The 10,732-nt window shown below is 53.5% G+C and overlaps 2 protein-coding genes and 1 long non-coding RNA gene across 7 annotated transcripts; 1 reads left to right on the top strand and 2 right to left on the bottom strand.

Moving 5' to 3' along the window:
• Positions 1-784: 784 nt before the first annotated feature.
• On the bottom strand, positions 785-4,116 carry ATP6V0B (ATPase H+ transporting V0 subunit b). 2 transcript variants are annotated; one of them, XM_006043228.4, is made up of 8 exons: positions 3,938-4,116; positions 3,121-3,169; positions 2,805-2,888; positions 2,600-2,677; positions 2,323-2,392; positions 2,159-2,210; positions 1,759-1,949; positions 785-1,083 (listed from the first exon to the last, which is right to left on the bottom strand). In XM_006043228.4, exons 1-8 carry the CDS (start codon positions 4,002-4,004, stop codon positions 1,057-1,059), a joined length of 618 nt encoding a protein of 205 aa, XP_006043290.1. In that variant the 5' UTR covers positions 4,005-4,116; the 3' UTR covers positions 785-1,056. The 2 variants fall into 2 exon arrangements, with proteins under 2 accessions (XP_006043290.1, XP_044801066.1); XM_044945131.2 differs by lacking the exon at positions 3,121-3,169 and having other exon boundaries at positions 3,938-4,068.
• A 136-nt stretch (positions 4,117-4,252) lies between these two features.
• Positions 4,253-5,995, top strand: LOC123334137. Its single transcript, XR_006551947.2, has 3 exons — positions 4,253-4,530; positions 5,563-5,691; positions 5,855-5,995. It is a non-coding gene; the product is annotated as an uncharacterized LOC123334137 (long non-coding RNA).
• Positions 5,996-6,088: 93 nt separating this feature from the next.
• Positions 6,089-9,778, bottom strand: DPH2 (diphthamide biosynthesis 2). Of its 4 annotated transcripts, none has more exons than XM_044945115.2 (6): positions 9,307-9,778; positions 8,997-9,109; positions 8,248-8,471; positions 7,752-8,048; positions 7,098-7,274; positions 6,089-7,016 (listed from the first exon to the last, which is right to left on the bottom strand). In XM_044945115.2, the coding sequence occupies exons 1-6, from the start codon at positions 9,451-9,453 to the stop codon at positions 6,892-6,894; spliced, it is 1,083 nt and encodes a 360-aa protein (XP_044801050.2). In that variant the 5' UTR covers positions 9,454-9,778; the 3' UTR covers positions 6,089-6,891. The 4 variants fall into 4 exon arrangements, with proteins under 4 accessions (XP_044801050.2, XP_006043288.2, XP_025144677.2 ...); XM_006043226.4 differs by having other exon boundaries at positions 7,365-8,048; positions 9,307-9,770; XM_025288892.3 differs by lacking the exon at positions 9,307-9,778 and adding an exon at positions 8,777-8,823 and having other exon boundaries at positions 7,365-8,048; positions 8,997-9,096.
• Between the last annotated feature and the right edge of the window lie 954 nt (positions 9,779-10,732).

The raw sequence follows: 10,732 nt of genomic DNA on the forward strand, positions 1-10,732 counted from the left end.
CCGCCCCTGCTGGCCGCCGAGCGCGGCCGCGGAGCGAGGGTACCGAGGACCAGGGAGGGGCAGGAGAAATTCATCATCCAAGGGCTCCGAACCGGAGGTGTGGATGGGTCAAACCCGTTTTGGAAGAATGGGGTCTGGTTGGAGCGCGAACTCAGCCAAACAAGGTCACCTGGAAGTTCGGCAGGGAGGTCAGGAATTTGTTGGCTCATCGATGGGAGCAGAATCAAAAGGTCCACCGGTGGAGATGGCTGCTAGTTGGGCAGGACGCTTAAAGGTGTGAATTGGTGTGTGTGGCAGGGGCTTCTAGGGGAACAGGAGGTTGGGTAAGAGGTTGGACAGGCGGGGCAGGAGCTGGGCACAGCCCTGGGAACATGAGGTCAAACTAATTACTGGCATGGGATGCTGCAGGGATGAACACAGATGAATGAAAGGGTTCCAAGGCCCCAGAGGAAGAGATGGTGGATGCCCGAGGGGAGAACCAGGTAATAAATGCAGTCAACTGGGGCTGAGCTGACCAGAGCCCTGAGGGCATGGGGTTGGTCACCTCCTCCCACAATCAAGCAAGGGGCCCACATCCCCAGACTCGCTCCTTCAATAGAGAGGGTTAGAGCTACAGAGGCCTCAGCCCAACACCACTCCCTTCCCACCCAGGACCAGTGCTGTCCAGAGCCGATACAGTGTGTATGAACTGGAATGCTAGAGAGGCTGACATGAAGTGGAGGCCTACAGGTCTCTCTACCCTTCTGTGAAAGCTGGTGGCGAAGGAATGCAAAAGCAGCAGCACTGACCAGACCCATACCACGTTTATTTCACAAACACTGGGAAGACGAGGTGGGGGAGGGACACAGGTGTGCAGCCGCACAGCCATCTGCAGCCCCCTCCCCACACTGAGGATCCAGCCAGGCAGAGCCTCCAAGTCGGCAGGCAGCACGAAGTGAGTGTAGGGAGGGCCCTGAACACCGAGCCCCCTGAAAGTCTAAGGGGTACAGCTCCAGCCGTCCCGGGGAAAACCACAAATAAATAAGAGTGGGGCATGGCCCCACCCACACAGACCATCTAATCACCCATCTTCACTCTGGAGGTCTGCAAGAGAAGAAAAGGAGAAATCAGGCAGGGACAAAAAAATTGATTAGACAATGACATATGACAGAAGATGAGACCCATGGCAGGATGGCCAGACCACACCACGGATGACTGGACCACGATGGACACACTGTGACAAACACAGTGAACGGGGACAGAGACGACTACGAGGCTCGATGCAGAGAAGTGGCATGTGGACATGCCAGTCTCTTAAGAGTCAACTCAGTCAGATGCCCACAGTCATGCTCAAGATCCTCAGGCTGATCCTTAGCCACACTCACACACTGTCAAACAAGATACACACATCTCAGACATGCTGTCCAACTGACAATACAGTCAAACACACCAAGACAGACCACAACAGACAAGATCCCAACTTGGTCTAGGCTGCAAAGACACAGAGGAACAGAAAAAATAAACGAATAGGAAAAGACAGCAAATCTTTCATACACAGAAACAATGTAACAAAAAAAGATGTTATCAGTGATACCATGTTAAAGACAGAAATAAATGGAAAGCTTCAAAAGGGGAAAACCAGAAGATGAGAAGGGGGCAGCGAAAGCTGTTCAGGGGTTTTATGGTTACAGATGTAGAAGGGAGCACTGTGGCTCCTCCAGAAGAAGGGTGAGACTGCATTGGGGACAAGGACAGAGGCTCCCCAGGGGGATTCAGCACCTGAAGGATTGCAACGATGACCCCAAAAAGGCCGATGGCACTGCCAAAGATCTCCACGATGAGAATCTTTACAAAGAGGCTGGGGTTCTGTGCATCAGCCAAGGCGGCTCCACTGCCCACGATGCCCACGCAGACTCCACAGAAGAGGTTAGACAGGCCCACTGTGAGGCCAGCCCCAAACATGGAGTAACCTGGAGGGATGGAAAGGGAGCACTGATATCGAACCAGACACAGGGGAAAAGGAAGGCAAGGATCCAACATGGACTAATGGGACCAGCCACCACCCCAACTCTGCAAAGCAGGCCAAAGAATATCAAAATGAAGAGTCTAAGCTGGGGTGTGCGCTGGAGGGGGAATCATCTGTGAAGCCCCAGTTTTCTGCCTTCACACACCCACCTACCTGCATGGTAATTTCGATGGCCAATAGCCTTGGGGTCAGTAGCACTGAAGGGCTGAGGGAGGCAGAGAAATAATCAGAAACCATTCCCTACTCCACTCCCCCTCCCCCACCAAGCAATATAAAACACACTGGAATTGAGACCCACCCCACCTAGTCTTCCATACCTCAGCCATGTTGCTAATGACAATTGCCATGATGATGCCGTAGATGGCCACAGCCTCACAGAAGATGATACTGGTAGTGGAAATGGGGGATTAGGGGGCGAAGAGGAGAAAGAGATGAGAAAGAAGCCAACCTTCCTCCCTGGAGAGTCTCCAACCACCTTCCTCCACTGACATCCCACCCCATCAGGAGGCCGGTCAGGAGCAGCATGTAACGTAGGTCAAATACACAGGCAGCTCCCACTTGGTTCTGACAACCTTACAAGGGTCCTACACTTACCTGACCAGGTTCTTGGTCTTGATCCTGGGGGCCTTCACCCCTCCTCCAATGATGGAAGAGCCAGTGATATAAATGCCCCTGATGGACAAATAAGAAACCAATGAGCAGAGCCCAAACTTGTCATTGCCCTCAAGATGACTAAGAACCCAAAGACACCCCCTGCTATGATTCAGCCCCTTCCCTGTCCCATGACCCCAACACTCACCATGCTGCCCCAACCACAGACAAGGAGATAGCTAGGCCAATGCCCAGGTTTGACCACATGAAGGGGGAAGTCTCCGTCAGGAACCTGGTGCGCAGATAGGGAGAAAGACAATGCAGTCCTTATGGAGAAGTGGGCACAAAATCCACCCCGGCCCTACTCCAACCCCTTCAGTCCTGGATGCTGAAACAAAACACTTCATATTTCCCAATGGTCCACACCCCAGACAGCTGGGGGGCAGGGGCAGGTGGGGAGGGAAGGAGTTCAGATCAGAGACGGCAGGTGTCAAAGAAGCTCCTAGGGGAAACCTCTCCCTTACCATGCCACATCGAAGCGGAAGCCCAAGTCAAAAATGGTGTAGCAGATTCCTACAGCAATGAGAAAAGCAGGGTTAGGGGCCTGTTGTCTAGACAGAAGTTCCACAACTTAGGCAAGAAGTTGCTGCCCAGCAGATGGGCCAGCTTCCCAAAGGTCTGCATACACCTAAGTCAAGACGGAGTCCTTTGGCTCTTCCCAAAATGAAAGCACAGCTGCCTATACAGATTCCTCTGCTCAGGCCTCCATTTTCTGCCATTCTCTCAAGAACCTATCTCCCTCTGTGACACCATATCCCAGACGGAGACCCGTCAAGGGGAGCAACCAGGAGGCCTGAATACCCTGGAGGAGGGGAGGGAGCAATAGCTCGGGCCAGGCCCCACCAGATGCAGCCAGCCCAGTCTGAGCCGCTGTTTACTCAACACGCTGTGGGTGCGGGGGGAGGGCAAAACGACCGGGAAAAAAGGAACTGGAGCAGCCGGCTCGCGACCCAGGCAGGACCGTCAGGAGCAAGACAGGGAGGGCGCGGGAAGCCGGGGAACGGAGCCCAGTGACAGAAGGGTACCAGGGCTGCGATCGCTCGCGGTCCCCACAGAGCCCCGCCCGCGACCCCCCGCCCCGCCCCGCTCCTCAAGCAGCTGCAGATACGAGCCTCCTCTGTCCGGGTTAGGGGCCCAGACAGACGCGAGGCAAATCCAGGAGCCTGAGGTATTAGAACCCGCGTCAGGACCTAATACTCCCAACACTCCAACCTCCCCGCTGGGCTCCAGCCCGGTCAGCTCGGCCCGAAGCCGTCCCCGCCCTCCAGGGCGCGGCCTCACCCACGACGAGCAGGCAGGCCCAGAAGGCCACGAAGACCCCGGAGTAGAGCAGCACTAGCCCCGTCATGGCGGCAAAGACGGCGGGACGCGGGTCGAGGGGAGCCTGAGCTCAAACCGCGTCCCTGCGTCTCCGTCCTCCCCGTAGACCGTCGGCCCGCCCCGCGGTGTCACCTGACTGATCCACGTGACCCGCAGGCGTCACGTGACTTCACGTCGGGCCCGGCGCTCGGTCGCCGGCGGTCTAGGAAATTGGCGACGCCGGAATTGCAGGCGCAGAGGATTGTGGTGATCGTAGTCTCGCGGCCCGAAACCTTTCTTGCCGAATACCTCGATCGTTGCCTGGCCGGTCCATCTAGGGTCGGGCCGCACCCGCTTGTTGTACTCCCGGGCACTCCGCCCAGCTCCGGCCCACCAGCCCTGCTTTCCACCCGAGCCTGCTCACCGCCGCCCTAGCTTAGTCTCCAAGCCAGTGCTGATCCCGCGGGCCTCCTCCTTCACCGTCCCACCCAGCTCGCGAGGGTGTCTGCCCCGTCCCTCACTGAGCTCATGCTGTTTCCTCTGCCTGAAGCACGTTTCTTCGTGCTCACCCCAAGGTCGGCCAGCACTTAATGATCTTAAGATACGTTCTTCCAGGAAGCTTTCCCTAGCCAGAGGCAGGAGAGTGCGCCCGCTCTAGGGTCTCCCGCCACCCTGGCGATTCTTACATAACTTCATTAAGATCATGTCACTCTCTTTAAATACCTCGGTGGCTCCCCTTTCCCTCGCAATAAAAACCATGGTCCTTATAATGGTCTACCAGGCCTCTTACCCTGATTGCGTTGCCTAATAGTTTCTTGCTAACTCCCTCCTCTGGCTGCCCTGTTGTTCAGTCACTACGTCGTGCCTCTTTGTAACCCCATGGACTACAGCACACCAGGCTTCCTTGTCCTTCACTATCTCCCAGAATTTGCTCAAACTCATATCCACTGAGTCGATGATGCCATCCAACCAGCTCATCCTCTGTCCTGCCCTTCTCCTTCTGCCCTCAATCTTTCCCAGCTTCAGGGTCTTTTCCAAAGGCTGCACTGGCCTCCTGGCTATTTCTTGAACACAATTGTACCCTCAATGCATTGCACTTGTTCCCTCAGCTTCTTCTAATTATTCACATGGTTCACTCAAAACTTCTTTCAGTCTTTGCTCACCTTCAAAGTCTTCTCTGATCATCCTGTTTAATACTGTAGCCCCTTCTCTTACCCTCCTTCTCAGCGTTATATTGCTCCATAGCCCTTATCACCATTCTGCATACTGTTGTGATTGTCTTCTCCACCACAAAAACGTAAGCAACCATGAAAGGATTCCTAAACTCACTGCTGATTTCCAGTGCTTGGCACACCCCGGGTGTTCAATCCATATTTATAGAATACATGACTGATGCTCACCTTGTCCCAATTACCACGATCAGTTTACAGAACTGCCTCTACCTGTAGACTGTGCAATCCTTGAGGGCAGAAATCACAACACCCTAACAGTGTCAGTCAGTCAGCTGTTTCTGATTCTTTGCGACCCCTGGACTGTAGCCCGCAAGGCTCCCCTCATGGAATTCTCCAGCCAAGAATACTGGTATGAGTAGCCATTACCTTCTCCAGGGGAATCTTCCCGACCCAGGGATCGAACCAAGTTTTCCTGAATTGAAGGCAGATTCTTTACCATCTGAGCCACCAGGGGGACAATGCCAATATGTTGAGATTTTCAGCAAATGCAGGGAACTAACTAAGGTGAGTCATTTTCACTTCACCCTTCTAAACCCTTAGGATCTAGCAACTCCACTTTGCTTTAAGTACCCACAATGATGGTCTATGCCTGTGTGTTTCAGCATGGTGTACCCTTTGTCCAAATGTCCTTTTCACTCCATTACTTCTGATTTTTTTTTCCTTCAAGAGATCCAGCTGAGGTAACACCCTCTCTAAGAAGCCTCTTCTGGGCTCCAGCTGCCTCTGGGGACTTCCTTCCTGATAAAGAATACTGCTTCACCCTGTGGTAATTGCCTTTTTAGCTGCCTCTCTTCCCAGCTACACTTTGAGGACAGGACTCCTCTCAAATATAATTCAGATCTCAACCCACAGGACCTGTGCAGGACTTGCAGTATTTGATGAATAAAAAGAAAACAAGGAGAAAAATTATCTGGTTTATTCAAGTTTCTGTGACCTCCCTGAGAAACAAATCGGAGTCAGTGTAGACCAGCAGTGCCCAACAGAACTTTCTGCAGTGATAGAAATGTCTTGGAGCTGTGCCGTCCTCTCATGTGGCTATCTGAATACTGAAATATGATTAGTGTGACTAAGAAACTGAGCTTTTAATCTTAATTCAAATTTATGTTTGACAACCACATGTATTGTGTAGCTAAGTGTAGACCAGTGATTCTTAACTGGGGATGCTTTTGCCCCCATAGGGGACATTTGTCAACATGTGGAGACATTTCTGTTTTATCATAATTGGAGAGGGGTATGCTACTGGCATGTATTGGGCAGAAACCAGAGATGATGCTAAACATCCTATAATACACAAGACAGCCCATCACAAACAATTATCTGGCCCAAAACATCAACAGTGCCAAGGTTGGAAAACTGGTCTAAACATCTAGCACCTGCCTTTGAAAAAGACAGACCCTCAACTGCACAGCAGGAACTTGGATTGGCCAGAGGTCTTGGGTTGCTCCCAGGAGAACAGATGGCCCAGAGGCTTCAGGGAAGACCTAAAGCTGTTCCCTCGTCAAACAACAGACCTTTACCAAGCAAGTATGGGCTAAGCCTTGTGCCAGTGCCAGGACAGGACAAGACAAGACAGAGCTGGAGCCTGTCCTCAGTGAGGGACTGCCTCAGTGAGAGGCTCCTTCAAGGATCCTGGCAGAACAGTGAGGTTGGTGCAGGGAACACTAAAGGTCTTAAGTCCACCTGTGGCTCTGGTCCCACATGGTATCAGCTATTTCCCTCATCCTCATAGGCGATGGCAATTCCTCGTCTTCCGCTGACAGCTCCCGTCACTGGCGTCTGACCCAGGCTGGGCTGCAGTCCTTTCCAGCTCCGGGAACTAAGGAATGAGGCTGCAGAGGGAGGGGGTTGAGGCTGAATGAGCTGAACAGGGGGGAAGGGTTCATATGGGAGTGGAGATCTGCCACACTCACCTGCAGGGCTGCTCTCAGCCAGCTCCAGCTGGGGCTTCGGGGTCAGGGCTGAGCACCCAGGATCATCTGATGGCTTCCAGGCAGGTGGGGGTCGGAGGTCCCCAGTAATGAGTGACACATCTGGGGCATCCCACAGCTCTGAGTCAGGTGGAGGGAGGGGCACGTGGAAGGGAGAGCCTGGAAGGGAGGGAAAAAAAAAGATTCATATTGGCCCCCCAACTTCATGCCCCAAGTGTTTCTAGTTTAGGCAGTGCCCCCACCACTCACCAGGCAATAAGTCCGCATAATGTGTGAGGTGGGGAGCCAGGCCTGGAGGTGGCCATGCAGGGTTGCAGGCAGCCTCCAGCTCACATGGTGCTAATACAGGCCTGAAGAAGCTGCCAGAAGGCTGGGGGGCAAGGGTACCCAGAGGACAGGCCAACAGCACAAAGACGTCCACCTCAGGGAAGTTGGCAAGCTTGGCAGGCGTGGGTCGCCCAAGGGCCAACACATAGCTACGCTTGCCAGCAGCCTGTGTCAAATTCCGCAAGTGTGCCAGGGCCTCCCGGTGTCGGGCCACACCCAGTGTGCCCGCCAGCAGCCCCACCACACGGGCATCTCTGGCCCTCTCTATCAGATAGCGTCTGCGTGCTCTTAGCCGCCCAGCCCGGATACCTTCATCCTGAGTCCGGCCTGTATCTGGGCAGCAGGAGGAGAAGGGCCGCCCTGGTGCCCAGCCCAAAAGCAGCCGGCTTAGGTCTGGGTCAAGATCAGGGTCAGAGATGGCCTCAGAGCCCCCCACATAGAAGGCACCATACTCTTCCAGACACCTCCCTGGAGCCAAAGGGAAGCGGCGCCCAAAACGCTCCAGGGGCTCAGGATTTGGATTGAGGGAGCCTGCTGGCAGGGGAAGAGCTGGGCTGGAGACAAGCAGGTCCAGGTACCGTGGGCGCAGAAGGGTGGCCAAGGCCTCTGGAAGAAGAAGGTGGTGTCAGGGTTTGGGGCCTGGTAAAAAGGGATCCCCCTCACCCCCAGGAGACTGACTGGGACCCAAAAGGAGAGGTTGGGGCCCAGCCCATGTTGAGAACTCCACAGGAGTGTACTGAAAGGGAGGAATTAAGGCACAAGCTGGTCAGCCCACCCTACCCGCATGCACAAGCAAAACCCTCACCCAGGGCGTGGGCACAGGATGGCTCACTGAGCAGCACCACAGGCGCTGTGGGGTCTGGGTTCTGGGCCTCAAAGGCCTTAGCGCAGAGCTCCAAGGCTACAGATCGCTGACCAAGGACGAAGGCCACGGGCAGTGGGCGGGCAGGAGGGCTTAAGCAGGCAGGGCCAAAATGTACAAGGGCCTGAGCTCCAGCTTGCTCAGTACCCAGTACGTCCACACAGCAGCTGCAGGGGAGACACCATCATGAGAGAGCTTCTCATTGAAAAAAGTATTGCTGTCATCAATGGAAAATGTGGTCAGTGAAGAAAACCATGTTATGAAAAGACGGGGTGGGAGCTGAGTGGGACATTCAAGAGGAAGGGGACGTATGTTAAGCTACGGCTGATACGTGTTGATGTATGGCAGAAATGAACACAACACTGTTAAGCAATTCAGTCAGTTCAGTTGCTCAGTCGTGTCCTACTCTTTGTGACCCCAAGAACCACAGCACACCAAGCCTCCCTGTCCATCACCAACTCCCAGAGTTTACCCAAACTCATGTCCATTGAGTCGGCGATGCCATCTAACCATCTCATCCTTCAATTAAAAATAAAATGAAAAGACAGTGTCACTAAGAGCGAGTATCAGGAAAGGAATCATCATCATGAAGGAGAAACAAAGCTACTGAGGGGCAGACACTGTCATAAAGGAGAAACACCATCAGCCCTGGATCCCTACCTCACCCTCGATACTCAAGCTGAAGTTCACACCTGCCATAGGCTGTGTCTCCCAGAATGAACATCTTCGACCCGGTAGCCTCCTCCAGTCGTGCTGCCACGGCCCCAGCATCTCCCAATAGCTGGTCAGGGAACTGCAAGGCCACCTGTAAGCATGTACCATGGAGTCTGAACAGCCTCTCCTGCACCGAAGGTGTCTTCAAGGGAAACCTTTAAGGGAGTCCCTACCTAACCTTCCAAGCCTCTCCACCCTGCGAAGCATCTCCTCCATTCCCAGCCTCACAAAACTACCCCAAGATCCCAATCCTCTGGCAGACCCATCCGCTCCCCAACGTGCCCTCACCCGCTGACACCCCAGGTCGCGGACAAATCCAACGACTCGCTCCAGCTCGTACACTCGGTCCAGGTCTCCAAGAGGAGTGCGCAGCCCGGCAGAGCCTGCCTCTCGCTGCAGCGCCGCCTCCGCAGGGCTGCTGAAGGTAGACTCCATGAGGCACAGTTTGGGTGGCGGCAGGCAATGGGAACCTCCCTCCGTCAGCTTCAGGCCCCGCGTGCTCAAAAACAGCCCTCAAAGGGTCAGAAGCGATTGGTGGGGATGGTGGGCGGGGAGGTGCTGGGGAGTCAATCTGCCCTAAGCCCTTTAGCCAGCTCCTCTCCCACCGCAACTCCTGTTTCTCCGCTTTACCACTACACATGGGCCTCCCCCGGAGACTACTTCCGGGTGTTTGAGGCGGGACTGACGGCAATTATACCCGTCTAAAACTGAACTGAAAACCTGCACGGCCAATCCCCGCCAAGCCATCCCGAGAACCAACGGTCGGCCTCCGAGCCTGAAGCCAATCGGAAGTGCCTCAGAGGAAGAGCGGAGCCTTGTGGGTGTTGTAGTTCTCCCGGCTCTCGTCTCCTGGCGCTGGTCTTCCAGTTCAGCCTCTATGCCCCCTCAGACACACCGATTGCCTGAAAATAACTACGCTGGCTTGAGCAGTTCCTATCCGCCTACACTGTTAAGGACTTCTCGTGCACTCTATCACCTTGGGAGGTGGCAATGCGTAATTTTTAAGTTAAATACCAAACTGCCTGGGTTTGAATATTGGGCTATGCCACGTAACTTCTTACTCAAGTTATTCAACGTCTTTATGACTTGTTTCCTCAGAAGGGGGTTGTAACAGTAGTACTTTTAATAGGATTGCGGGGGCAAATTAATTTCGATATAAAACTTCATAAAGCGGTCCTCTGCATAGCACATGTACTGAAATCATCCACTATTATCTTCACAGCAGTCTGTCGATTAGGCAAGCATGGAGCACTTTTTGTTCACCAGGGACTCACATTCTGAGTTTAGTCTTTGGAGTAAGAGTTGTCCCATATTACAGAATAATGAAACTGTGGTTCAAAGAGGCTAACTGCCTAATAAGACACAGCAAGTCAGTGACACAATCAGTACCAAACCCAGGTCTGATTTCAGAAACTCTTCTTTACACCCTGCATTCTTCCAGGTTATATATATATATATATATATAAAACATTTGGTCATGACCGGGAGGAAGAAGACACCTGGGTGTCATGTTACAGAAGAAAAGAACAAAATGTGAAACATCTCCACATACCCCAGGAGAAATGAAAAAATCAAAAGGTGTGAATGGGGTGGAGGAGGGGTAAGGGAAAGAGCACAGAGTAACTTCAGGGAATGACATGAAAGGGAGGCTGATGCTGGCTGGTGTGGGAAGAGACTGAATGAGGATGAAGAATGTAGGACACAGAACTTACAC

The sequence above is a fragment of the Bubalus bubalis genome, chromosome 6 (assembly GCF_019923935.1).
Source record: "Bubalus bubalis isolate 160015118507 breed Murrah chromosome 6, NDDB_SH_1, whole genome shotgun sequence".
In the NCBI taxonomy this organism is placed as follows: Eukaryota; Metazoa; Chordata; class Mammalia; order Artiodactyla; family Bovidae; genus Bubalus; species Bubalus bubalis.

Bases quoted from the DNA above. Each gene is read 5' to 3' on its own strand.
- ATP6V0B (XM_006043228.4), bottom strand. From the start codon at position 4,004: ATGACGGGGCTAGTGCTGCTCTACTCCGGGGTCTTCGTGGCCTTCTGG. The intron at 2,678-2,804 runs GTGAGTGTTGGG...TTTGTCCATCAG, and splicing joins TCTGTGGTTGGGGCAGCATG to GGGCATTTATATCACTGGCT. The intron at 1,084-1,758 runs GTGCTGAATCCC...CTTCTCTTGCAG, and splicing joins TCATCGTTGCAATCCTTCAG to ACCTCCAGAGTGAAGATGGG.
- DPH2 (XM_006043226.4), bottom strand. From the start codon at position 9,453: ATGGAGTCTACCTTCAGCAGCCCTGCGGAGGCGGCGCTGCAGCGAGAG. The intron at 9,110-9,306 runs GTGAGGGCACGT...ACATGCTTACAG, and splicing joins GCGACCTGGGGTGTCAGCGG to GTGGCCTTGCAGTTCCCTGA. The intron at 7,275-7,364 runs GTGAGTGGTGGG...CCTCCCTTCCAG, and splicing joins TTATGCGGACTTATTGCCTG to GCTCTCCCTTCCACGTGCCC.